This window comes from Volvox carteri, assembly GCF_000143455.1.
Source record: "Volvox carteri f. nagariensis unplaced genomic scaffold VOLCAscaffold_1, whole genome shotgun sequence".
Taxonomy (NCBI): domain Eukaryota; kingdom Viridiplantae; phylum Chlorophyta; class Chlorophyceae; order Chlamydomonadales; family Volvocaceae; genus Volvox; species Volvox carteri.
The window spans coordinates 5,654,132-5,681,181 of NW_003307545.1; the positions used below are offsets into that span (position 1 = coordinate 5,654,132).

At 58.1% G+C, this 27,050-nt stretch overlaps 4 protein-coding genes across 4 annotated transcripts in view; 2 read left to right on the forward strand and 2 right to left on the reverse strand.

The window, feature by feature from the left end:
• Positions 1-121: 121 nt before the first annotated feature.
• Positions 122-13,376, reverse strand: VOLCADRAFT_86469 (uncharacterized protein; the record flags this gene model as incomplete). Its single annotated transcript, XM_002946272.1, has 13 exons — positions 122-1,399; positions 1,751-2,199; positions 2,657-3,854; positions 4,244-4,678; positions 4,931-5,992; positions 6,393-7,082; positions 7,351-7,962; positions 8,348-8,488; positions 9,238-9,477; positions 9,862-10,242; positions 10,556-11,465; positions 11,819-12,339; positions 13,257-13,376. 13 exons carry the CDS (start codon positions 13,374-13,376, stop codon positions 122-124), a joined length of 8,037 nt encoding a protein of 2,678 aa, XP_002946318.1.
• A 1,094-nt stretch (positions 13,377-14,470) lies between these two features.
• On the forward strand, positions 14,471-22,667 carry VOLCADRAFT_102913 (uncharacterized protein; the record flags this gene model as incomplete). Its single annotated transcript, XM_002945911.1, has 11 exons — positions 14,471-14,655; positions 14,750-14,832; positions 15,449-15,612; positions 16,980-17,055; positions 17,282-17,334; positions 18,305-18,478; positions 18,676-18,982; positions 19,364-19,478; positions 20,152-20,287; positions 20,593-20,673; positions 20,798-22,667. The coding sequence occupies 11 exons, from the start codon at positions 14,471-14,473 to the stop codon at positions 21,224-21,226; spliced, it is 1,803 nt and encodes a 600-aa protein (XP_002945957.1). The 3' UTR covers positions 21,227-22,667.
• Positions 22,668-22,795: 128 nt separating this feature from the next.
• On the reverse strand, positions 22,796-25,051 carry VOLCADRAFT_78991 (uncharacterized protein). Its single transcript, XM_002946273.1, has 6 exons — positions 24,829-25,051; positions 24,679-24,736; positions 24,492-24,605; positions 24,143-24,329; positions 23,569-23,725; positions 22,796-22,994 (listed from the first exon to the last, which is right to left on the reverse strand). Exons 1-6 carry the CDS (start codon positions 25,029-25,031, stop codon positions 22,811-22,813), a joined length of 903 nt encoding a protein of 300 aa, XP_002946319.1. The 5' UTR covers positions 25,032-25,051; the 3' UTR covers positions 22,796-22,810.
• Positions 25,052-25,172: 121 nt separating this feature from the next.
• Positions 25,173-27,050, forward strand: part of VOLCADRAFT_102915 (uncharacterized protein) — a gene marked incomplete at its 5' end in the record, with an annotated part of 10,488 nt that continues 8,610 nt past the window's right edge. The window contains 4 exons of the mRNA XM_002945912.1: positions 25,173-25,244; positions 25,315-25,468; positions 25,559-25,656; positions 26,856-27,008. Coding sequence (XP_002945958.1) covers positions 25,173-25,244; positions 25,315-25,468; positions 25,559-25,656; positions 26,856-27,008 — 477 coding nt within the window. The remainder of the gene's footprint in view (positions 25,245-25,314; positions 25,469-25,558; positions 25,657-26,855; positions 27,009-27,050) is intronic.

A 27,050-nucleotide genomic window follows, 5' to 3' on the forward strand; every position in this document is an offset into this window, starting at 1 on the left:
TTCCGCGGGTTTCTCTCTCCCGACTCTCTTCGTTGGTCTTGGCGGGCTAAGGTACCTCCTGCTACCTGCTAAAACCTGCTCTGCTGTACTCTATTTCCTTCGCCCCTTCGCCACATTCGCCTTAGTTGACCTTGTACCCCAGATCGCTCAACTTCTGCTTAAATGCAGATGTCACGTCGAAAGGGTTGAAAGCGGTTGTCTCTGGTGGTGACGGTGCTGGTGCTTCTGCCACCCCGGCCTGAGACTCCTCCGGCGAATCTGCAGCCACCGCGGCCTCCCCCCCCACATTCCCTGCATCTATGCCGCCCACACCATGACGCCCTGACAACTGCCCCTCAGCAGCGGCACCACAGTCTTCCGCCTCCTCGGTGGTCTCATCGTTGCTCGTGCCGCCAGGAGTTTCATGAAGCGATGCAAAAAACTGCTTTTCCAGCCCCATCGCAAGTTCCAACCGGGTGGTGTCCCCCAAGGGCAACATGGCGTTCAACGCAGCCCACGCAGCCCATGGGTTGCGCAGCGCCTGGGCTGCCTCTACCGCCGCCTTCTTGGCCGCCTCTGCCGCCACGGCCTCCGCCTGCGCCCTGGCGACTGCATCCTGAGCTTCCATCATCTCCTGCATACGTTCATGATCGTTCATGATACGATCATGATCGTCCCCCACCAGCAAGTTCCCAAGGGCGCGAGTCCACCGGCCGTTCATGGCAAGTGGCAGCCCTGAACCCCGCAGGAGCGTTACCATCTGTGAGAAAGTGCGCGTCATCAACAACAGTCGCAGCAGCCGCCCAATAACCGCCAGCAACGGCGTCGCAGCGCGCACGTACGCCTCCCGCGCAGCATCACCCGCGGGGTCGCCAGGCATGCCATGACGTCGTCCTGGTGGCGGCAGCAGCTCGGCTGGAAGCTGCATGACAGGACACGAGTCAAACACTACGACGGCTTCTTGAACCTTGGTGCGCATCCTAGTCTTGGCCTCTGCAAAAGCGACGGCGGGCCCAATGCGTCCTCCTGTGCCAGACCTCTCATCGTCAGGCACCTCGACCGCCGTCGCCGCTAAGCTATTGTTCTTGGGCTGCAAGAGGAACAGCTGCTTCCTCAGGCTCTCCTCGTCCAGGTCGGCGACCTTGTTTAAGAAAATCACGTCCTGCAAAGGATCGTGCCCTTCAAAGACTGGCTGATCTCCGTTTTCGACACCACCGCTCAGCAGACGTGCTACGGGTTCGAGCAGCAGGGCAGTGTACGGTGGGGGCCCCTCATGAATCTCGTCTGGCCAAACTCTATCCAATCGGGTCCAAGTGAAGGGCTCCAGGGCGTCCAGCACGAAGTTGAGATGCTCCACGGCGGTGCTGCCATCCGACCGCTTCGCTACTTGATCCAGTTGGTGAACGGCCAGAATGCGGATCTGTGCGGTGGTGCCGAAGGTACAGAGGGTACATAACTGGAGCAGCGTATGGATAGAGCGGGACAGGGCAGCGTGCACACATACACACACACACACGGGATGCACATGCAGCATGGTGGCGTGCAGTCACGGGCTTCCTGCGGTGGACCCATGCATCACCCGAATGGCTCTGTTATGGCCCCTAGCCTGCCCCTTGCGCCCTTTCAAGTTGTGGCCCTTTGCAGCACAGGATGCGGCCAGAACGCCAGCAAGCGTGAAACGTGTTGCCCCATTCTTTTTGCTAATTCCGCACCCCGCCGCCTTCCCACGCTTGCTTCGTCCACAAGGCCGTCAATCCATGCCAGGTCTTACCAAGGCCACGGGTCCCAACGGTTTCCACAGGTCCGTTGTCTCTATAATCGGGTCCGAAGGGCCCCAGGACACCAACAACCCGAACAGCAAACCCAGCTGCCGCTGGGACAGCCGCCTTGGCTTCAGGAGCTGCTGACGCGCCCGAGACTCGTAGGCCTGGTCCAGGTCCGGTACGGCCTCGCCGTCCCTCCGGATTGCCTCCACATGGCCCAACATGAGCTTCATGAGGACGGGCGCCAACTTGGCAAGTTCTAGTGGCTCAATGAGGTATCCGCCCATCTGAGACACCACGATTGCGCTGGCGTGGGCCTCCAGTATAGTGGCCTGAAATACCCGAGATGCCGTCTCAGCTGCTTCCAGTTCAGGTGAGGTGCTTATCTCCGAGGCAAATGCGGCTGAACTCCTCAACATCAGCAGCTTAGCAGACAGCCTGTTGAAACGCGCACTGCCTGGGACGTTCAGGGAAGGCGCGAGGCATGAATGGCAGAATTCGTGAAGGGCCGCATGGAGTCATTAGCCACAAACGGCACATAACGTCCCCGCTTGCGTATTGTCCAGATAAAAAAGGGGATACGGAAGAGCCAAGGCTGGGACGCAGGGCAAGCCATGACATGATGCGATGGGAGAATCATGACAAAATTCAGGAGGCAGTGCAGCGCAAGAGGCGCAGAGCAGGGTAGGGTCCCGGCCCCATCCAGAAATTCATCTTCATCTTCACTGCCCAAAAGCCGCGCGGCGGAGGGGAGCAAATCGGGATTGCCCTCGGGATGTCCAGGGCCGTTGGCTTAGCCAGCACTAATGGCATATCCAGACACACACGCACACGCACGTACCCACACACATGGAACCACGAGGAGCTTGAAAAACGAAGACCTGCGCCTGTGCCCGCAAACCTCACCCACTCACCCAACGCAGATGATGACTCCAGAAGCTCAAACAACGCATCCGGGTCCTTCTCTGCGTCGGACAGCATCCGATTGCTGTGCACTGCCCTGTTGGCGATATAGAAAGCATCTAAGAAGTCAGCACACATCAGCCCATCCAGTCGCCGCAACAGTACCGCCAGCAGGCGCTGCACCTCCGCAAGTTCCCGCACCGACAGCTCATAAGCCGCAGTGCGGCGCAGTTGCTTTACCAGTCGCACGATTAGCGCCACGAACGACCCGCCTGAAGTGGGATACCTTGCCTCGCCACCGCTGCTTCTGCTGCTGCCGGTGGCCTCTGGAGGTGGCTCGACGGGTGGCTGCTGAGTGAACGCCAGTTGCTCACGCACCCCGCAGTCCACTAGCGCCCGCAGCAGCACCAGGACCTCTTCTCCTGTGAGGCTTTCAACATCTGTCACGGCCAGCAGCACGCGCTGGATCTGTACGGAGCTAGCACCGCAGCGCTGCAGGCCTGACACCAAATCGCTGAACCCCAACTTTACTCTTATTGCAGGCATCAGCTGTGCGATCAGCATCGAACACACCCCATCGGGCATGGGAAGAGGCAAGACCGGGTCGGCGGTAGTGGCCTCCTTCCCCCGGCTGCGACTGCCCGTGATGGTGAGGCTGTGGCACAGCGCCCTCTCCAAATAGGAGTTGGGCACCTGCCGGACGACGCCATCGATCAAGAACAGTCGCATAAGCACCGCCGCAGCGGGGGTGGACAGCGGACGAGCACCTGAAGCGTCAATGAGCGCCTGTGCAAACTTGGCAAGCTCCGCTGGCGGCACGGTCTCCAGGGTTGTCTGCGATACTTGCTGCTGCGGATGCGACGGTGACGCCTGCGGGTGGTTTCCCTCGCCTCCTGCATTCCGCGGTGCGGTTCCGTGAGGTGTTCCGGCCGACACCGGCAGCCCTTCAAGCCGGAGTACCTGGTGGACAAAGGACGCCATTGCCGCCGCGGACACTTGCACGGCAAGGGATGCAGCAGGACGCGAGGCGGGTGTGTCCAGGCCAGCTGCGGCGAACATGCCCGCTTCCAGCCCTGCGCTCAGCACGGACTGTCCAAGCCGATCAGTCAGCACCTCCCTTAGCACGTCGTCCGCCGCGGACGGCATCAGAACTGAAAGGACAGGTAAGACTGTCTCAATGTCCCTGGTCGCCAAGAGCAAGGTCACGACCTGCACGTGCAGTTCAACCGAAATGCTAAGCAGCAGTGATGCTACTGCAACTGCTAGGGGTATAAAGTCACGTTGCAGCATCCTTGTAGATTCGCATAGGGCTTAAGAAGGGCCTTCTAAGACCATTTAAAGCAAGCCGGGAGCTTCGCTTCTAGACATAGAAGGAGCGGTTTCTTACACGCCCGCCCGCACCAATTGCGCAAGATTTTTTTAACTTTGGCGGGCTTGTCAATGTCAATGTCGGCCCCAGTGACACCAACACGTGGCCCATCATTGGCCTATCCCTCCGTATCTAAGGGCTTTAGTGCATTCTCGGCTCTTATGAGTCATGAAGATGTGGCCCACACCTTACCGACACGCCCCTGTTATCCGGTCGCTCAGATCCTCACCCGAACTGCCTGCACAGGCCCCAGCTGGGCCAGCTGCGTCAGAGGCGTGGCGGCATCCCCATTCAACGGAGGGGCTGAGCCATCCGAGCCTTCTGAAGCGCCCTTGGCCTCCACGGCCGCGGAGGGCGCTGCAGCGGCTGCTGGTCCCTCCAGGCGCGCCACGATAGCTCGCAGGTGCGGCTGCGGTAGCGGCACGGCCCTCCGTTCCAGGGCCTCCAGGAAGACCGGGATGTCCCCCAACGGCAGCAGCTGGTCGGAAGTCACCAGTGCGGGCAGCGCCCGGTCCACCAGCACCTCCACGCAGTGCTGCAACAGCGGGACATTGCTACTTCCGCCGCTCCTTCTGCCGCCGGTATTGCTACTTCCGCCACCGCTGATGTCGCCAATTGGTAGGCAGTAGCAGATCGCGAGCGCCGCCACCAGCGGTTCCAACGACTGCTGCAATGACGCCGCAGCTCCGCCACTCTGCGGAACCTGCTGGCCCTTTCCCCCACGGCATGCATTTACGAGTGCATCCATCCATGCCGGGGTGAACCAATCAGGCAGGTCCCGTGTACTTGACCTGTGTCCAGAACCGCCGTTGTCACGACCGCTGCTGTTACTGTGGGTGCTGCTGCTGCTGCTGCTATTTCTGCCGGCGCCGTGTGAATGCATGTGGGCCACCCAAAGCAATACCAGCTGGCCCACCTGCAACGGCTGGAGCAATGGCAGCACCGAGCCCACGGGGCTGGAGCCGCAGCAGAACTCCTCCCATACATGCTCGGGTACCGCCTCCAGGAAGTTGTTTCGGTGACACACCCACAGCAGATGGAGCAGCGGCAATGCACGACCCCAACGCTGCTCATGGCCGCTCAGCTGCACCCGCTCATCCGCGGCCAAAGCATCAAACCCTTGCTGCAGCGCCAGCAGGGCCGCTGCCGGCGCTCTACACCCGGTGACCTCAAGCCCATAGCATAGCGAAGCAAGCTCAAGCGGCCGTTCAGGCAACGTGGTGCGCCGCCGCAGTTCCGCTTGCAGCCTGGGCCACCAGTCCTCTGGCAGCAGCTCGGGGCCTACCTGCAGGCCGTAGGTGCACAGGGATGACAAGTGCTGCCAGCTGGCCGCTTCCAGCACCGCTGCCGCCGCAGACGACTGAACCAGCAGCCCCTCCCGCAGCTGCTTCAGCATGTCAGGACCGGGCGCTGTAGGCAACATTGGCAGCAGCACGTAATCAATTGCAACCTTCAGCTCATCCCAAGCGAGGGACAGCTGCAGCTTGCGCGTACTCTCCTCCTCCACTACTTTTTTATCATCGCTAAATCCTGCAGTTTCAGGCAACGACGACGATGAACCTTCCACGAGCTCGGCAACAGAGCCAAACAGGGCCGCTGCGTAGGAGTCGACCTCAATCTGTGCAGGCTGTATGCCGGCAGACATCGCGGCGTCCAGCAGCCTATGCCACTCGACGCCGGTGATAAAGGCTGGATCGCCACCGCGGCCTCTGACCATCGGCCCATTATTGCCATCGCCGGACCTTTGAGCGAGGAGTGACATAGCACGGCGCACGTATGTGGTAACCGTCACTCTCAGCTCTGACTCGGCGCTGCTTGTTCCCTCTGGAACCGGTAGGAGCCGTGCAACGGTGTTGGGCCTGGTATCGTACAGCACATGTGACGTCAGACGCAGCAAGTTGATCAGCAGCTCCGCCGGCGGCAAGAAGCCGCTAGGCCCTCCGTGGCCCCAAGATGGTGGAAGGCCACGCAGCAAGCCCTGTAGGGAAAACAGGGCAAGGGAGCGATGACGGTCGACTGGGGCTGTTGGCGAAACGAGGGTGGTGAGCGGGACGGGGCGGTGGAGGTGCGTAATGAACCAGGGATTGGTGAGGACTCGTGAGGAGCACCTTGTGGGCGAGAGACACAGTGGGATGGCTTTGGCCTAGATGCAAACGGAAACGCCGTGTCCGGTTCCTTCAACCCCACGAATATTGGCAGCGCCTGTCCAACAACTTCAGGATGTGCGTTGGCCGTTGGGGTTCCATGCAACCCCCCCCCCGAGGTTGCCTCTGCACCGTACACGTACACCAACCATGCCACTATCATCCATGACCTCGTTCAGGCGCTGCGGAATACGCTTTAGCTTCACCCCCCAGCGCATCTGGCGGCCTACTTACTGTTGTGCAGTCTTGTAACCATTCCACGGTCACGCGGCCGGTCAGGTCTTGCACTGCAGCGGCACCGGTCCTGCCGCGACCGCCGCCGCCCTGGCCGCCGCCACCGCCCCTTCCACCAAAGCCGTTTTGTGCTCTGGTCAGCTCGTGTGAGGCCACAGCGCTGGCCAAAAGGACCAGCTGCTCCGGCCTGAACGACAAGATACCGGTTCCCTTGCGGGTTTCCGTCACCAACTGCATGTGCACGCGGCCCCAGGCCTCCCTCGCTGCCCCGCTCAAACGCTCCTCCAACACCTGACCCTGCTGCTGCTGCTGCAGCTCCCCGTCCGCCTGTTTTTCCATTTCTTCCCTCCACCGCCGTAAGGAACTCGGCTGCGTGGATCGGTAAATGTTCTGCTGCATCTTGTGCATGCTACCCAGCAGCAGGCCACACAGGAAGGGATCGTACGTTGAGAGGCTTCGCAGGTCCCTCTCCGCCCGCACAATGAGGGTGTCCAGCAGCACTTGCGACGGCTGGGCATTCATGAGCGCCAACCCCTCGGCCACATGGGTAACGCCCTTCAGGGACATAGAGCTCAACAAGCTCTGCGCGAGCTGCGTGTACCTGGCCAGCCAGTCGGGCTCCGGATGTAGACCCAGCACCGCCAGCTGCCGGACAGCTTTCGCCAGGTCGTCGGGATTCCTTGTGAGAGCCTGTGTGTATGTGTACGTGTATGTGTAGGGTGTGTGTCTCAAACGAATAGTGTGTGGCGCCGGGATGATGCCCTGGGGTCGACTTGGACATCGAGATACATACAGATCAGCAAATAGCATGCACCCACCGAGGAGAATTGTGACCCCCCATGCGGGCGAGCTGACAAATAAATGCACCTTCGTGAAGGTTGTAGCTTTGGGTACAGCTTTCGGAATTGAGCGGCACATATACACACAGCTTAAGGATATCCCGCGAGTCGCGGCCCACCTGCAATGCCCCTGGCTCCGCCAACACAGCCACAGCCAACTTGAGCAGCAAGGGCTGCTTTGCCTTGTTGAAATCATCTTCTCTGTTATTCTCATTGTTAGCCCCATCATCAGCCGCCGCAGCAGCAGCACGAGGATCCGCGTCGTTGTCGCCGGCCGCAGATCCTTCTTCAGAGTTGGAGCCGTAATCAACTCCTGTCATGCCATTTAGCAAGCCAACCAGGACATCCACCGGGGGACTCCCCCTACTGCCCAGTGACGCCTCAGCTGCCCGATACAGGGCAACAAGCCATGTCTTGCGCGGCGTGTATCTCATGGCATTGCAGGCGGCCAGCAGGTATCCGTAGCTCCGTAAGTTGCAGGTCTCCAGGCTGCGGTCAGCCGCCTCCAGCATGCACACCAGCAGCGCTAGCGCCTCGGGAGCCGCCGGTTGGTCGTTATCAACACTACTACGGTTGCCGACCGCGGCACGTGTATGCGTTTCTCCGCGCCATTCCAGTTCCACGAAGAGGCCCTGGGCAGCACGGGCAATGTGCTGTGCGGAGGGTTCGAGCTGTAGCAGGCGGTCCACGGCCGGCATCACCAGCAGTGCGACCCGTGGGTCGGTCACGTCCTGTTGTGGTGCGGGTGGGCGGGGCACAATGGGGCCGAATAGTTGCGACGGGCCAGAACAGATGTGAACGCATGTCCTAGAGACACGGAGGTACCATTGCGAGTTTGTGCATAGTATGCGGTTCGCCAATCCACATCAGAACGCGGCCTAGCGACCATTTTCAATTTGTTACTTCCGCCTGCGTTCAACTGCAGCTTATAGGAATCTGGAACCGCGGGTCACACTTCCCTTGCCATCCATGCTGCTTTGCAAGTTGACCAGACAGGGCCAGTAGTCCACGCGAAACCCTCCAGGCGAACCTCTCCTACCAAACCCGCTGATGAATACGTGCTCCCATCTGAAAGGGATGGAAGTGATGGCACTTCATCCCATCCACGCGGCTCACCAGCACAGGTATGCCCTTCGGCCGCTGCATCTTGTCCGCCATGACCCGCATGGCCCGGCTGGCAGCGAGCACAAGCACGGATAGGTCCGCTGCGCAACTGGAGCCCAAGGTGAGAGCCGCGTGCAGAAGCTCGTGTAACCTCTGAAAGCCAATGTAAGGGCAATCGCGATATGCGGGGGCCACACACATGGGGGTCACAGCTTCATCAGGCCGAAGCAAAATGGAGTTCATTTACGGTCTTCCACATGGAATGGATGAACGGTTTGCTACCGCCATCAGCTGTTGCGGATGTCAATGGATGCAGATAAGCATGGGTGCAGCCGGTGTGAGACCAGTGTCGCGACCAAGCACCACACAGAGACTGAGCTGTCGTGAACCCGGAAGCTCCGCGCAAGGCACCATCATCGGGCAATGGTATGCACCCACATCACAGCTGGCAACTGCAGTAGATATATGTATATGTATCTCTTTAGTACTTTGGTTAATTAAAGCTACGGGTTTATTGTGCCATATTGACGTGATCGTTTGGATGTACCGGCGGTTTTCCACCTTTCTTGCCTGTACCTGAACACGTTGCGATCTGGCTCGGTTTATAGTGCGACAGGGGTATGGATGACTGGAAGCGAAAGGAGGATCAGCACTAAGCTGACCCGGCACGAGATTCCCAAGGCCACATCTTATGTACGGCGGCCGAGTACGGCCCGTTGGTGGTGGTCCCGGCTTCCGATAGCTGTCCTCGATCCGCCCCCACCCACAAGGCCTCCCCAGGGTTCAACCGCAGCGATGTCCGCTACAACAACCCCACGATGGACAGGTGCGAAGGCAGGGGATGTACGCACACAGGAATACATACATACACATGCTGCAGACCTACCGCTATACGGGCTCACCTCCCGCAACTGAGGCACCGCAGGCCACGTCGTGTTGTGCGCATATGCGTTCAGCAGCAAAGCCGCCTTGCGCTCGTCCAGGCCCACAAAGCCCTGCGTCGACCAGTGCCCGACCGCCTGCGTGAACATCTCCGGATTCTTGAAGCCCTGACGCAGCCGGGCGAGTGGCAGCAACACGTCGTACAGCAGGTGGTCCAGGCTCATCGCGGGCGCGGAGGATGAGGAGGACGACCTGACCACCTGCAACAGGAAGGTGAAGGCACATGCAAGCCACCCATCCAACCAGCTATTATAAAGATCATATCAATATCGATGTGGATTTCTGGCTGCTCATGCAAGCGCTGAGGCACGCAAGAACGGTTGCACAGATGAACCCTCGTATCAGCTGTGCAATCATGGGATATAATATTTCGTACATCACGTAGGGGAGTTAATGGTGGTGCATGATGGTGGATGGTGGATGGTGAAGGAATGAGTGAGTGTGGAGACGCGGCCAGGAGGGCTCCCTTCCCGCCCTTATCGTCCCACCCCGCACCAAATCCCCCAAAACAAAAAATAGCGCCGGCTTAACTTTAATTACCTGGTCCAGAAACCCCTCTGGCCTTGGTAACCTGCCCAACCCACCTGCGCCCGCGCCCCCAGGCCCGAGACCGTTTCCTCCGGTAGCGACATGAGCACCCGTCTCTCCACCACCACCTGCAGCGACACGAGATGCCCCTTCTGGAAGGGCACCTCCCACTGCCCGAAGGAACGACACAGCTGACAGATAAGCGCAGTCGGAGCCTCGCCCAGGCCGCCGTGTGCATCCACCGCCTCCATGATGTGCTCTGCCACCGCCACTTTGTGGCTTCGGCCAGGTATGAAGTTAAACCGAGCCCACGACTCCAGGAGCTGTAGGACATCTTTCTGGTCGAGCTTGGACAGGAAGGGCATCAATTCTCTCAACCCTTCGGCTAGAAACGCCGGCTCCGGGACATGGCCCATGTTGGCAATGGCGGCTGTCGCCTGCATGGAGCGGTACACGGGGTACACGGCACGTGTGTGCATGCGCACCATGACTGGTCGAGGAGCTTACCGTCACACGGAAAGAGCATCACCCAGAGTGCCTTGTACTAGGAGGCTGCTTGTGAGATCCAAGAGCTGCAACCAGGGTGTCTGTGGCCCTGGCCGACCCGCGGCCGGGGGCCTACGCTGCCCCTAACAGCCAATGCCTCTCCCTGACTCAGCTCTCTCGGTAGCCTCGCGGCCTCGTGGCCTGCCTGGCCTGACTGCTGCAACCTAAATCCCTCTTTTCTCCTCTCTCCAACACCACGCCGACCTGCACAAGAAAGGGCGGCTCCAAGTTGCGGCTCATACGCGCCTTCACCACCGCTTCCGCCAAGTTGCCCAGATCTGCGCCCGCCTCCTCACCAAGCCGACTCGCCAGCGCCACCAGCAAGGTCACCACGTCCTTATTGCTCAGGGGCGCCAGCTGCTGCAGCATCCCACCTGAAGTAGTCAGAGCCTTCAGCTCGGCCCTAACCTTGCTCATTTTGGCCTTCAGTCCCTCGGCAACCCGGCCAACACCTTCCGGGGACTGTGCGGCGCCCCGTCTAGGCTCGGTCCGTGGATGAGCACCGCGCCCGCCACCTCGGCCCCTGGCCTGGCCGCGGCCTCGGCTGCCGCTCATCGAACTGCCACTCGCAGAGCCTTTGTCGGCACCCTGGATATCCGCATCTGGCTGCTGTTGCTCCTGCTTCTGCTTCTGCAGCTGTGCTCGTTCCTGCTTGTCCAGGCCATGCAATTTGCCTTCCAGCTCCGCTAATTGCTGCTTGAGTGCGTTCAGCCGCTTCGGGGTATCCGGATCCTGCGTCCGCAGCACCAGCTCTGCATGGCGCCTCAGCCAGGACGCCTCAGGGGCCGGCCGGCCGGGTTTCGTGCGGCACCAAGCCGCCAGGACACGAGCCAGGGCGGGTACGTCCAGATCGGCGCTAGGTGCCTCCACCGCCACCGCACCCTCCACCACCGCACTTGCTCGCGCTGCTTCTGCAGGTGCTGAATCTTCTACTGATGCCGACGGCTTCCTCCATGTGGCGGAGGATAGAGACTCACGGCCTCCTCTGCGGCCTGGCTGCCGATCGCTGCGGCCGCGACCACGTCCACTGCTTCCACGTCCACTGCTTCCCCGCCGGCCACCATCACGCGCAGCCTCCGCCTCCACGGCAACACCCTTGACATCACCGCCCTTCCTGCAGGCGAGGGGCACAGGATGCAAAGGAGTGCAAAGCCTGCAGAGTGCAAATATCACAGCACGGCCACACATCGGCCAAACCGCCCCAGCAGCCCTTAGCATGTCTAGTAGTGAGCACTTGGCGGCTTTTTGACCTACGCAATGAGCAGCGATGACCGACTGGGAGTAAAGGCTTAACGTCGTAACGAGCACCCCAAAGGAGCCAGTGGGCCCAGTATGAATCTGTGCGTGTCAGTGGGCTCCCTACAGCCCCTCGGAGAATAGCAATCCGCATGGAGCTGCTGAGCAACAACACACACGCACAGCACCCTGTGCGGCCCGCGCCCACCTGACCTGTCTTGACCCCCTCACCCGGCCGCCTGGCGCTGCGCCACAGCCGCCGCTACCAGCTGGTCAACACGCTGCGTGGAAGCGCTGATGAATGCCTCCGGCGCCGCCAGCTCGTACATCGTGGTAAGCTCCACCGCCGCCGCAAGCGCCTCCAAATCCGCCTGCCCCACCCGCCTCGACACGCCGCTCCCATCAAAGACAACCAACTGCAGATGCTCTGATGCTTTCTGCAGCACCACGGCCCAGGCGCGGACTGTCTCAGGCATCGGCTGCCGGGTCTTAGCGATCTGCGCCAGCTGCGCCAGCAACCGGAAGGCCCCACAGAGCTCCTTTAAGGGCAGCCCAAAGGGACTAAGCCTCTGCTCGTCATCAGCTGCCGCCGCCAGGCGAGAAGCGATGTTCGAAACGACCCGCGGGTCACGCACTGGCCAGCCCAGCGCCGGCAGCACCACCAGTAGGCTCTTCATCAAGTGTACCATCGCCTGGAAAGACAGGTTATTCCGTCTGTCGTGTATCTCCGTGAGGAGCTTCCACACGAAGTCCTGTGCAAGGCCGTGGGGTCCAGAGGGCGGCCAGAACCCGCTCCGGGTGAAAGGCAAAACTGGGTAGTACTGGGTGTGAAGGATGCTGAAGAAATGCAAGCCTGGAGGGGAGCGGCCCTTGCCGGCATCCAAGTAACACCGCCATGCCATCCATAAGCTTCTCGAAGCGAAGTAAGAGTGCAGAGATCGGCGAGTAGTTATTGCTTGTGACGGGGAACTGCCGTGGTGCGTGGAAGCAGGGCGCATGCACACATGTGCCGGATCACAGTACGGCAGGGGACTCCAAGTTCCTACTTGGGTCGCAAAGGCGCATTGGTTCTTTTAACTGCCGTTGGTTTGACTATTACCAAGAGGTGGTGTGTTCCACTGCTGGGACAGTGTCCTCTAGCTTTCCCTGCACCCACCCACAGGTCAGTCTCTTAAATAATGTCCTACATTATTGGTCTAACCTTGGAGTACCCGTCTATGTTACCCTTTTTTCGTCAATCGTCTGTGCTTCGTCGTACCCCCACCCACCCAGGGCAATCCCGGGGGTTGCCGCAATTCAGTGGTCGCTGGTTTTGTCGCTGCTGGCCTTGGGTGGGTCGCCCGGGGTGGGGCCCTTGCCGGGGCCCTTGAGGTCCTAGGATTCGTTAACGGTGCAACACAGGTAACTGCCAGCATTACCGGCCACTAGTGCAACTTTCACAATGGGTTGGTGTTGGGAGGGGGTTTCGCAGCCGGGTTGCTTTGCTATCGAGTTGCGCTGGCGGCTGGCGGCTTGGCTCCTGTAACGCAACACGGCAGGACTGAGCAATAAGTTACACACGCGCTGTCCTTAGCATGTCCGCCTCCCGTTTACTCCGCCTCCCGTTTGCGGGCATACATATTGCGTAAACACACATGCTCCATTTTGCAATTCACAGACATAGGTTTACCAGCAGTTCCGGCAGCTCCTCACGGCTACCGCTGCCGCCGTGCTTGGAGAAACACCTCTCCAGCGCGCGCAATGCTTCCACGTTGAGGAACAAGTCGGGTGTGCTGCTTCGCCGACGCATCCAAAGCAGCATGAGTTCACGCGCCGTTGACACCTTTTCGAAGGTGTGGGTTATGCCGGATACGCCTGCCCGCCCGCCGCCGGGACGCTGGGGTAAGGCTGTTGGTTTGAGCAGTGATCGGACCCACTGCGCACGAATAGCTCGTGAACATATGGGACGCGAAGGCTGCGCCAAGTAGTGAACTGGCGGGGGAGGCCATGTGAAGGTGCCAAGCACGGTGAGGCGGCCAGAACCCGCGGCAAGGGCTCTGCGGCCTGCACCGTTAAAAGCGACTCGCAAGCAGGGTCGGAAACAAGCGAATGGAACCCTGCTGAAAGTCTGAGTCGGAAGGCGGGAGCATGCCGCTTCCTCCATTTGTATGAGCAGGGCCTGCAAGGCAGAAACATAGGGCGCAGCCAGCTGACGACATACTTGAGGACAGATAGTGCATTTGCTGAACTTTGCCACGGTAAAATCGGCACAGACAAGCACCCTAGGATGCGGTGAAGTATCTCCGCTCCTCAGCGCAACCTTAGGAAACGTAAACAAGCCGTGGCAACGCCAGCCCCGGAACTACACTTGAGGATTCCAATCACGCCTCGACGTACCTATTAGACGTACCTCAAATCATAAATAAAGCAGGTCCTGCCATGTGACCGTGACACAACTTGTGGCCGCCCGATGCCTCCCGACTTTAGGAAGGGAAAGTAAGGCGGCAAACAGCCCTTGCGATACTTTTGTAAACGCAGAAACGTTACGTGCAAGCCTTAATGCTTTACAAAAGTTCTCTGTGTTCGGATTCCTGACACACGAAAATTTGGTTTCGGTGCAGGGAGTTCTAATCGCAAACATCAAGGTCCCTCATGGGGGTGGTACTCGCGGACTTTTAGAAAAATTCCATATTGGAAATTTGCACGGAAAGTTCAATTTTCCGGCACCCGTGGGGCCTGTGTTCCAGCGGTGGACTTGGCGATGACACTGTACGGCAACGGTTCCACTTCCAATTTGTTACAAGGGTGCCTCCGACTGATACATAACGCTGACAACTCGCCAGGGTTCCTGGAGAGGGCTCTAATAGCTGGTAGTTTCTGTGTTGCACAATCGAAGCAGGGACAATGGGCTTCGTTCGTTCCTTTGGGCTTGCCTTGTGTGCTTCAATTCTTTTCCTGGCTGTATCGACATGCGGGCAAGGCGATAGGCTTGTCGAAAAGGAGATTCACCTACCGCTGGACCCTCGTTATGCCGACACGCCGTTGGTGGACCCTCCAAAGCGGATCGCTGGTTACTTCAGGCTCAACAGGTAACTCCTCTACTTCCTTCTATGATGCGGTGTGGTTGCTGGAGTAGCAAGTTTGTAGTCCACATCTACCACAACACCTGCCTCCATGATACAGGACGCACGATGCTCGTATGTTCTACTTCTTTTTCCAGTCAAGGAATGCTCCCAAGGCGGATCCTTTGGTGTTGTGGATGACTGGTGGGTATCGAGAAGAGCCATGTACAACATTTCTTTTGGTGGACCTTACCCCCGTGCCTTTCCTTTACGCTGTGTTACGAATGCTTATATTTGAGACATCATAACTGATGAAAGCAAAGTTATAAATGTGCATATGAACATTTGTAGGCGATGCTGGCGTTATGGTCGCTAAGGATGCGTACTTGTATGTGTTCATGTGTATCTGCCTGTGTGTGCGTATGCAGTCCTTGAGTACATATGTCTGTGTTTATTTTGCGCATGCTGAATTTTCGGGTTCTGCTTGTCACCAATTATGGCGGGGAACCTCCTTTGGGTGGGTCATTGTCCTGCTTCCTAATGTGCTGCAAGGGCGATTGGCGCAAGGGGACAAGGGCTGAGTAATCGCGCTCGTTGAAACGCCGTACGCAAAAACCTCAAAGCCGTAAAATCCCATCCTTTACCGTCCCCCTTTTGCGGACGGTTGCCCTGCATGCGGCCGCTGGGACCTCTCCCTCCCTTTCGCAGCTCGCCATGACTCTCCTACCAGCTGCCCTCAAAGGCAGCAGACTCTCTCCCCCCTCTTTTGTTTGCGCTGTCTGGTTTATCTACCTATCTAATGGCCCACTCACTCGCGCAGGTGGTCCCGGTTGCAGCAGTGAGATCGCAATCTTTTACGAGAACGGCCCGTACTTCATCAACAATGATACTCGTACACTTACCGAGACCAAGTATGGCTGGGACACCCTGCACAACATGATCTTTGTTGATCAACCAATCGGAACGGGCTTCTCTTACAGTGACGTAAGATATGAATATATGAGTTGAAGTCCTGCAGCACGTAACTGTATGTGATATATATGTGCCGCTGTGGCAGCGGGGGCCGGGAGCAGCAGGAGGGTGGATACATACATACATATATACATACATATATATACATACATATATATACATACATACATACATACAGAGAGAGAGAGAGAGAGAGATCGCAAGAGAGAGAGAGAGAGAGATCGCAATCTTTTACGAGAACGGCCCGTACTTCATCAACAATGATACTCGTACACTTACCGAGACCAAGTATGGCTGGGACACCCTGCACAACATGATCTTTGTTGATCAACCAATCGGAACGGGCTTCTCTTACAGTGACGTAAGATATGAATATATGAGTTGAAGTCCTGCAGCACGTAACTGTATGTGATATATATGTGCCGCTGTGGCAGCGGGGGCCGGGAGCAGCAGGAGGGTGGATACATACATACATATATACATACATATATATACATACATACATACATACATACATACATACATACATACATACATACATACATACATACATACATACATACATACATGCTAGGCACTACTGATAACGCGCGACCATTGACCCCGGGAGATCCCGGGATCAAGACCAATCAAGGTCGAAAATCCTTCCCATGATGGAAGTTATCGCGCCCCTAGTTGATGGACGGTGGTGACCTGGGATAAAGTTAACCTGCGAGCCGACCAGGAATGGAGTTGGGCCGCTGTCGACCCGGCAGATTCCGTTGGATGCTGGTGGTGGGTGCGGAACCTGAGCGATCCACTGAGAAGTTGACTAGGGTGACTGGATGAGGGTGCCCCGAAATACCGGGGAACGCAGGGTTTCGCAGGGTAGCTGCCACGGGCGAAGATACACCCCCCTGTCACACACATCATACATGCATGCATACATACATACATATAAGGGTTTGGCACCACTGGTAAGGCGCGACCATTGCCCCCGGGAGATCCCGGGATCGATACCCGTTAGGGTCAAAAGTCCTTCCGATGGTGGAAGGCATTGCGCCCCTAGTTGATGGACGGTGGTGACCTGGGATAAAGTCAACCTGCGAGCCGACCAGGAACGGAGTTGGGCCGCTGTCGACCCGGCAGATTCCGTTGGATGTTGGTGGTGGGTGCGGAACCTGAGCGATCCACTGAGAAGTTGACTAGGGTGACTGGATGAGGGTGCCCCGAAATACCGGGGAAGGCAGGGTTTCGCAGGGTAGCTGCCACGGGCGAAGATACACCCCCCTGTTTCACACATCATACATGCATACATACATTCATACATACATTCATACACACGCACACTTATGCACACGGCGCCCCCCCCCTCAACATAAACATAAACATACACGCAGGACTGGCGGGACCGGGTTTATAATGAGGTGGTGGTGGGGGAAGACATGCTGGACTTTCTGTACGCTTTTTATTCGGGTGAGCGCGCCCCACACCAGGGGGGGGGTGGAGGGAGGGGGGTCGTGCAATGTGTCCCGTAACGGGGAACAGTGGACTATGCAACCCTGATTGTGTTTCCCGGTGCCGCTGCGCCACCCGCATGTCTCACATGACTGCCACCACCCCCACCACTGTGCATCCTGTGCCACCCCCTGTGTGGTCCTCCTCCCTGTGTGGTTCCTCTCTTCCCCGTCCTCCTCCGCAGCTCACCCGGAACTGCTGGAGAACGACTTCTTCGTAACGGGGGAGTCGTACGCGGTGAGATAAGAGCAGAGGGTAGCGGGCACCGGGTATAGGGTTCGCACCGGGTATAGGGTTCCCTTACCCCCCCCCCCCGCACACACACACACACTCGCTCGTGCTTCGTCTTTCCCCCCACACATACGGCTCTTACACACACTCTCAGGCTTCATTCCCCCCATCCCCCCTCAGCTTCTCTTCATCTCTTTGTTCTAGGCCGGTATCTTACCAGTTTCCCTTAGCGGCACTTCGCCAGGTGCATTTCTTGTTTATCTGCCGCTGCTTGCCAACTTCCTTGCTTTCCATTTCGCATGTGCCCTGCCCCGCCACTTGTGCCGGCTGGCCAGGTGCGTCCTAGCGGGTCCGAGCTTAGTTGTTTGTTTCGCGCTACACCGGCGAGCTAGCCGGGTTGGGTTGGGTTGGGTTGGACGGGCCAGGGTTGTGTGAGTTGGGGGCCTGGGAGGAACACTTGTATGTCGGCAAGCAGCGTAGCAGCCAAAGACTTAGCTAACGCATACTTTACTATTCTTACCGCCACGTCGGTGTAGATGTCCGAATACTTCGCGTTACAGTTTCCGATATCTTCATTGTACCGCCTTAAAATTCTACACTCCACTACTCCTACGGTTTCCTTTCTCTCCAAGATTCTCCTTTCATCTCGGCGGTTGGGTAGCCTTTTCCTGCTTGAAATTCGCCTTCTGCCTTCTTTAGAGTTTGGACTTGGCAGCTAGTAGCTCGTTACGCAACCCAGCTATGGCCACGTCGCCTCCAAGACTACTACTCAAGTCATTAGTGATCAGTAAAATATATTCCTTGTGCAGCATTTGTCTTCTCCTGGACTATCCGTCTATTTCTGGTTTCTGCTTCACTCGCCAGTGGTTCGTCTTACCCCCAACCCCCCTTTCCCTCCGTCTTAATCACCTCCCACGCCCCCCCTCCCCCTCCCTCCCCGCCACTCCGTTCCCCACTGCACTTCAACTGTCCGCAGGGCCACTACGTGCCCGCAGTGTCCTCCGCCATCTACCGCGCCAACGAGCTGGGTCAGGGCCCCTTCACCATCCCCCTGCGCGGACTGGCCATTGGGAACGGCATGACGGCCCCCTCCCTGCAGTTCCCAGCATATGCCGAATACGCCCTGCAGAACGGCATCATCAGCAAGGGGGTGAGTAGGGCAGCGTGGGTAGGGTGAGCTAGGATGGGGTGAGAAAGGATTAGGGGGAGCCCGCGTCAAATGAATGAAACCACACTCTCCCTCTCACACGCACACACACTCCCTCTCCCGGCGTCCCCCTGGCACGTCGGCACCCACAACTTGTGAGTCACAAGCTGTTCGCTCCCCCCTTCCTGCCCTCCCCGCAGCTCCACGACAGCATCCAGTTCTGGATGCCCATGTGCCGCTGGGGAGCAGAGTTCTGTGACTCGCATCAGTGGCGGGCGGCGTGTGCGTTGGCGCTGCAGGTGTGTCAGCTGGTCAGCTTCGATCGCATCCTGGCAGCCAACCCCGGCATCAACGTGTACGACATCACCAAGACCTGCGACGGGCCGCTGTGCTACGACATGTCCGCCGCGGACGAATTTCTCAACCGGGCGGACGTGCGTGCCGAGCTGGGAGTGGGGGAGCGGCGCTGGGAGGAGTGCAACATGGGCGTCAACGGCGACTTCCTGGGTGGGTGGCAGTGTGGGACAGGGGGGGAGAGTGGGTGCTGGATGAGTTGTCTCTGGTAGGAGGATGGTCGGGGTGACTGGCTGGGTGGTTAAGGCGTTTTAGCCCAACCTATTTATGGGTCCTTGTCTCACCTGCCCCACCTGTCTTGGTAGGGAGGGACACCTGCTTCCTACCCCTGCTTGCTTGCTTGCGGACAGACAGAGACACACACACACACACACACACACACATACTCTTACACACACACACCGATCGGGTTAATTGTCGCGATTGGCGCCAAAAAATGGCCGATGGCTCTGTATTCCTACGCACTGCCATGCTGCTGCTAGCTAGCCGTACCCTCAGCGAATACTGATGGCCGTGGTGGTGATGGTACGGCAGGTGACTGGCTGCGCTCGTACGACAAGCTGCTCCCCGCGCTGCTTGATGACGGCATCCGTGTGATGATCTACGCGGGCGATCTGGACCTCATTTGCAACTGGGTGGGGAACGAACGGTGAGGTGGCGGGCCGAGGGCCGGGGGCTGGGAGGGTGAGGGCGGGAGAGAGCAAATGTGCGAGGGCTGGCGCGTTGGTACTTGCCGGTTGTCTAACCCTGCATACCCTCCAGGCGCCCAGCGGGTTGTGGAGCTGTGCTGTGGGTAGGGTAGGTAGGTGACTGGGGGGTGAATATCGTAGCGGTGCTGGAGTTGGGGGCGGATATGATGTGTTTTTTCAACCCGGTGGATAGCATTACCTTCATTGGTAGGCAGGCCAAGCAAGGTGGGCTAAACGGTGCTGATGATTCAGATTGTCGAGGCGTTATGGGGGCACAGCCCAGCGGCTTGCTGGCAAAAGCAGCATTGGGGGACTTTCTACTGGTGGTGGCCAACCCGTAAAGGCAGAAACACCCCGGCAAGCTTCGGCTGATCACCCATTGCATTTATCACCAATCACCGAATACGCCGTTACTCCTGCAGTGGGGAATGGGAATGGAAAATGGGGCTGTTCTGTTGTGCCGTGACTCGTTTAGACGCACCTTGGGCCGCTCCGCCGTCCCCCGCACCTGCACGCAACCCACACGGTGCGTTGGGGCCCCGCGGTGGGGCCCTAATCAAGAGCCCATCACCGATGTCGCCCATTACCGGTGTTGTTCCGCTTGTCGTTGTTGTTGCCTCGTTGACGGAGCAGCTGGGTGAATGCGCTGGAGTGGGAGCAGTCGGAGGGCTGGCCGCAGGTGTGGCCCCAGGAGTGGCAGGTGGCGGGAGCTGCGGCGGGCACTGTACGGGAGCTGGGGCCGCTGTCCTTTGTGAGGGTGTACCAGGCGGTAAGGACACACACCTGCAAGCCCGGGGGAAGGGGGAGTTGGGTTTCCCTGGACCCCGATAGCAGCGGGAAGAGGGCAGAGATATATGCGGTGCTTCCCCACACAACATGTGGGTGATGTGCAGTTGCGTCGATCGGTTGCAATCGATATGGTGTGCAATATTAGCAGTAGTTCCAGCACCTTGATCATGAAGAGGCGGCGCCACAGGTGCCCTGCGCTTGCTGGGTGGACCTGGACGTGGAAGTGGAGATGGACTGGGAGGGGCCTCCGCGTCCTTCCCTGCCCTACCCTGCCGCCTTGTCCAGCGGGCGCAAGCGGCTTTAGGAGCGCTGTGTCAGGGCAGCGATGACCTGCTCTGTGTGCGCGACCCGGGGGATACGTCTGGGGTGCGGTTTGTGTCCTGCGGTGTCCCGCGAGCTTTTGACACGCATAACTCGCATTACCCACCTACCCAGCAAGCCCAGCTCATGGAACCGGTTCCCCTGCCCTGCCATGTCCTGCCCTGCCCAGGGTCACATGGTCCCCATGGACCAGCCCCGTGCCGCGCTGCAGATGTTGACCTTGTTCACCCGGGGCAAGTCGCTGAGCAGCACCCTGGGTGATTTGGATGAGCGACTGAGGGCCCGGCTGGAGCGCGGGGGCCGCACGGGGACTCAGGCGGGGTCCCAGGTGGGGCCGCAGGGGCAACAGGTAGAAGCCGAGGAGCTGCTACAGCAGCAGCAGCTGCAGCAGCAGGAGGCCGCACAGCTAGAGGACAAGGCAAGGCATGGGGCGGGCGCGGGAAGGCGCGAGGAGACGTACCGGAGGGACAAGTACGGCGAGGCAGGTGCTGGTGCCGCGGCGGGGACGGATGTGGACGCGGTTGCGGTCAAGGGGGTGCTGGGGCGTCATGGCATCCGGGAGCCGCTGCGGGATGACGAGGGGTTTGAGACCTCGTGAGAGCTCCCCGCTGCACAGCCGGGTGGCTGTGTTGGCAGGGCAAGGACTATCAATGGCTGCAAGGACTATCAATGGCTGCACCACCGTGATGGAGCTCTTTGTGTGTCTGTGTCTGTAGGGGGGAAATCTTCTCTACCGGGCAATAGCGCTGACAGGTGGTTTTTCGTTGAGGTCAATGAGGACACCGCCTTGTGTCCTGTTTTGTGCCGATATTTGATTTCTGTGGTTGGATGTTGGGAGGCTGTGTACCTTGCTCTTTTATCCCTTTTTTTCCCCCCTGAGTGTATATGAATACTGGTGAATGTGGGATTGTGGCCTTCTCCATGGTTGTATGAATCCAAAATGGGGTTTGGCCACAACATTGGCCGCAACGTTGAAAGTTGGAAGCCTAGTCGAGTTGCGTTATTGGTACATGGGGTTGCATGACACAAGAGAGTATGGCAGGTTAGTATGGCAATGCGTGCGCATAATTGTTTACCAACGTAGAAGTTGCCACCCCAACCTCTCGTGTGACCGGTCCACGAACATGCCTGGATGTTACAGCCCACACCTGGTGGGAGACAGGTCTGTACAGGAAGACCAGAAGACACAGGGAAATGCCGCATCACAAAGGACCAGTATCAACATTAAGTTCTGAGGCTAAATATGTGAGGGCATTTCTCCTTATCCAAGCAACGATCGACAACATGGAGATTTCACGTGCACAAGAGCCAAAAATATCCGGCGCGTAACGCTTCTCTCCCTGATTTTACATGCTCACTGCATCTGGAGCCTCTACCACAGAGCCGCTCCTTTCAAACGCCACTTTTCTTCAGGCACCGGAACGACAGGCACCGGAACGAAAACAAAGGTCCTACTACCACTGCTGATGCTTGCGATCCAGGCAGCGTACCATATAACACAAAACCGCCACCTGCAAGTTACAACATAGACCCGGACCCCAACCGTGATGGACCCCAACCATAAGAATTTGGCTCAACAGAGTGACGGGGCCCAAACCAATCAGTGCAAATTCCCATACACGTGCTGTCGCTTGATAAATTATACGACGCATTTTGGCCTGCCATCCCATTAGATATTTCGCATGACCTATAAAGTTTCCGACATGTAAGCGAGGACCCTGGCGTGGCTCGGCTCACGAGGACCCCCATAGCCCCTTCCTCCAGACCTTCTGTCCTAGGCATTTAGAAGGAAAAACATGCCTGCCCTTGACAAAACAGCCTCTCTCCAATTGACTCCTCTCGCAGAAATATTTAATGCGTGGAATCACACATCGCAACAGCACATCGCTCTAAGCTGCTTCGCCTCCCGGACACCCCATGCCATGCAGGTGCCCCTCCAACGCAACCCCTGGTCTACCGCATCAATCCGTGGTTTCCACGCGGCCCCATTGGAAGACAGCGACGCACACAGCATCCATATGCACAGCACCGGGACGTGCCTATTCCACTCCACTCCGCTGCTGGCCAAAATTTGGTATCACCACGACCACCGTGGCGTCATCAGTCCTCCCTACTATTACTCTGCTTCGACACACTCCCCCTGCTGCAGGTCCCCACCCCGCTGCGGAGGCACTGCTGTCCCTCAGAAGGGGTCGATGCGCGGGTCGTGCTCGGTGGCCAGATGCTTGCCGGTGCAGAGACACGAGGTGCACATGACCTTGGACGATCCGGCGCAGTAGGGGCACAGGGCCTTGGTGATGGGGTCCAGGCCGGAGCCAACGCAGTGACCGCACATCAAGTAGCCCGTGCCCTCGCAATAGAAGCACCTAGGCCAACAGGGTCGGGTGGGCAGGACGGGGCCAAAGACTACCGCAATGAGGGCAATGACGTCCGGCAGGGCGTTCACTGGAAAGGCTCCTGTCGCTTTGCAGTGCTGAGAAGGACCCGAAGCCGATATCCAAGGCACGATAAAAAGCAGGATTCGGCACAACCATTTCCACAGAACTCTTTCCAACTTTGGACACATCTTCCCACATCTTCCCCTCTTGCCCCTCTTCGAACGGTCCAGCATCCGTAATGTTACAAGTTACAAGTGCCGCACGAGTGCAGGGGGATCCGTCAAGGCCGGGAGGCCCTGGACTATGTACATTGAAAGTTGATTACACCGCAACGACAACCTTACTTGGGGATAGCGGCCCCCTTGGTGGAGGCTGTAGGACGCTCAGGCCGCTGCAAATACAGTGCCCCTTACCCTACGGTGCCCCTCCCACCCTGTCGCTTACTCGTCCAGGAAACCCATTTGCACATGCTCCATATTGGATCCCTAATCCCACCCACGTCCCATTCAATCGCCTCTCCAACTTCTCAGCCGGATCCGGAGCCCATTCCGTCCCCATGCACCTGTTTTTCTGCTGCTTCTCAATGTTGCTCATCTCCACCACCAGCAGAGCTGACAGCACCCCCACCGCGCCGCCGCAGAATGACGCTACAATGGGGTCCACCTGGGCCAGCTGCCGGGGCAGGTGCATGGACTGGACGAACTCCAGGTAGGAGGTACCTACACACATATCGTAACGTGGTTACCAGAGCGGCAGTAGCAGAGTGGCTCAGAGGAAAGGTGGGGCTCAGGACGGGCGTGGGGACTCGGGCAACCGCATCATGGAATTTGCTGGAAGGGCAAAGCGCGTACAGAGATGAATGCACCAGCTGCTTGCTGCTGTCTGACTGCCTGGTTTTGTAGTCCCCACATAGGTCGTCCCCGCTGCTGCCGTCAGGCGACCAGGCACACATCACAAGGCCACCAAGGCATTATGATTCTCATCATCATTCGAGGATTACCGCAGCAGGCCTGGCGTCCTCACCCTCCCTCCCCCCTTCGCCACCCCTCTCCACCTCCCCCATCCCCAGTGACTGGAGACACTCGTGCTGCCACTGCAAGCTAGAACGAATACCCAGGAAAGGCCTCCAGACGTACCTCCCAGCCCCAGCTTGACCTCCAGAATGGGAGCCACCAGGGCCCCGAACGCGATGATGCCGGCTACCATGGACGCGTACGCTGTGTAATACGTGTTGAGGGTCTTCTCCGATAGAGGAGGCAGGAAGGGCAGCGCGGAAACGAACTGCTCCTGGCTCAGCTCTTGCTCCTTGCTGGTATCACCACCCTGGGGTGGAAGGAGTTACGGCGGTGGTTTAGTGATGCCCGGAGTAAAAGGATCAGTAAAACTACTCAAGGAAACAATGTCGAAAGCGGCGCTTGGGGTTCTGACTCCAGTGCAATCGGCCCGTGCCTACTGGGGCCCAGCTGTGGGAAATGAGCTACGCACCTTCAACCGCTGTTGTATACGTAGTCGCCGGACCTCTTCCAAAAGGAGGAAAATCTTATTGCGACGTGCCTGGATGCTTTGAGATATCTCATCCAGTTGCAAGTTGGCAAAGTCCTGTGGCACGAACAGTGGAACCTTAAGAGACGTCTGATAGCAGGTGAAAAGGATGAAGTTATTATAATGTTACCTTGACTGTTTCGCTGTTTTCAATGATGCAGAAGTTCTCAGAATCGGCAAGGCCCGTTCTGTTACCCATGACGGACGACCAAGCCAAAGAAAAGGGCACAAATTAGGGCGGTGGTCACTTCGAGCATAAGAACATACATGTTATTCGCACCCGTTGGCACTTGTGCTTGCAGATGACGAGGACGAAGACTGAGAAGGTAGTTCGCCAGCAGCCGCAGAAGCGTGAACACGACGCCGCAGCAGGTCTACTCGTGAGGCAACAGTAACGGAAGACACACCAGTTAGTTGCGGAGAAATTTGCGCCTGCCTATGGCACGCGCAGCCAGGTTTGCAGTTCACTGGCAGTGGTGCCATCTCTCTAGGCTTAGTATTTCCTCTATCCCTGCTAATGAGTTTACCATGCAACAACTGCCATACCAACGTATGGACCCACTTGGGACGTGTGGGTTTCGGAGCGGGGGTTTGCAACGATTCCTTGTCACCTGGATGGTCATCATGATAATTGTATATAGATTATGGCACGCGAGAATGGCAGGTCTGGGCCACGTTCTTGAGTCTTTGGTCCAGGTGAGGACAAGACAATACGACCTGTTGTCTTCCCCTTGCTCACAGTGGGATGCTCTTGCCTCGGTTGTAGGCCTGCACACCGACAAGAGATGACTATAATAAACGATTGGCGCTCATCACGCGAATTGAAGCGGCGTTACAGCGCGTCGGCAATGTACAGAATCTACGGGTCATTCCCTACGGCAGTTTCGTTTCGCAGTTCTACAATTCGACAAGTGACCTTGGTGCGCAAACTTCATCGGACAGTCCTAAATAGCATAGAGCACGTTGCGCTTACCAGGGGCCTCCTGCTTGTTCGAATTTGGCATCTGCAGACCTTGCTGTTTGTGGCACGATTCCAGTGGATTGCTTGAAGCCTGGTTCTCGGGCGGAGATTTTCGGGGGTGCCGCAGAGGAGGAAGATGTGTCGGTGGTGAGTACCAACGTAACCACCAACGACCGTTGAACCTAACGGTAATATCTGTAATGGTCCATTCTTTGCGTCTGCGGTCATGTATACCCTTGTGATGCGGAACGCTCAACGCCTCTAAAGGAAGGTGAAAGGGAGTTACATGGCTCCTTGCAAGGCGTTGTGTTAATATAACGACCAATGTATATATATAGGCGCGACCATTGCCCCCGGGAGATCCCGGGATCGATACCCGTTAGGGTCAAAAGTCCTTCCGATGGTGGAAGGCATTGCGCCCCTAGTTGATGGACGGTAGTGACCTGGGATAAAGTAACCTGCGAGCCGACCAGGAACGGAGTTGGGCCGCTGTCGACCCGGCAGATTCCGTTGGATGCTGGTGGTGGGTGCGGAACCTGAGCGATCCACTGAGAAGTTGACTAGGGTGACTGGATGAGGGTGCCCCGAAATACCGGGGAAGGCAGGGTTTCGCAGGTAGCTGCCACGGGCGAAGATACACCCCCCTGTTTCACACATATATAGGGTTTGGCACGACTGGTAAGGCGCGACCATTGCCCCCGGGAGATCCCGGGATCGATACCCATTAGGGTCAAAAGTCCTTCCGATGGTGGAAGGCATTGCGCCCCTAGTTGATGGACGGTGGTGACCTGGGATAAAGTTAACCTGCGAGCCGACCAGGAATGGAGTTGGGCCGCTGTCGACCCGGCAGATTTCGTTGGATGCTGGTGGTGGGTGCGGAACCTGAGCGATCCACTGAGAAGTTGACTAGGGTGACTGGATGAGGGTGCCCCGAAATACCGGGGAAGGCAGGATTTCGCAGGGTAGCTGCCACGGGCGAAGATACACCCCCCTGTTTCACACATCATAGGTTGGTTTAACTATCAACTGCACGACGTGTACTGCGTCAGCTGTCGACGGCCCAACTGCGCCAGCTGAACAAAGCTTGCTTGTTGATCTCGACCACTTTCCACTTGCATTTTAAGTCTATGGCTTTGTGGGTCATACTAGCTGTACTCCGCCAGCTCTCTGGCTACCGTCTTACATATGAAGCGGTTTTCTATCCGCCCGCCTGGCTACCCCGACCCCGGGCAGCCCTTTGGCGCCCTTCTTCCCTTCTTCAGTGTCAGACAGCGGACACCCCAAATCCCCTGATTAGGGCCTTTAGGACCTTTCCCTCGCACACACACACACACACACACACGCAGCACAAGCTAGACCAGCGCACCAAGCGGCAGCTGCTGCGGGATGTGGGCCTCCGGCTGCTGGCCGCCGGTTTGGCCCGCCGGGGGTGTGTGGAGTTCATCCTGCACGCCCGGGTGCCCATCATCAAGTTCGCGGACCCCAGCAGCGGTATCGAGGTGGACCTGTGTCTGGGCAACGACGCCACCGGCTTCAAGGCG

Coding starts and splice junctions, on each gene's coding strand:
- VOLCADRAFT_78991 (XM_002946273.1), bottom strand. CDS start 25,031: ATGGCACCACTGCCAGTGAACTGCAAACCTGGCTGCGCGTGCCATAGG. Junction 24,330..24,491: donor GTATACAACAGCGGTTGAAG/GTGCGTAGCTCA, acceptor CTTCCACCCCAG/GGTGGTGATACCAGCAAGGA. Junction 23,726..24,142: donor GGTCAAGCTGGGGCTGGGAG/GTACGTCTGGAG, acceptor ATATGTGTGTAG/GTACCTCCTACCTGGAGTTC.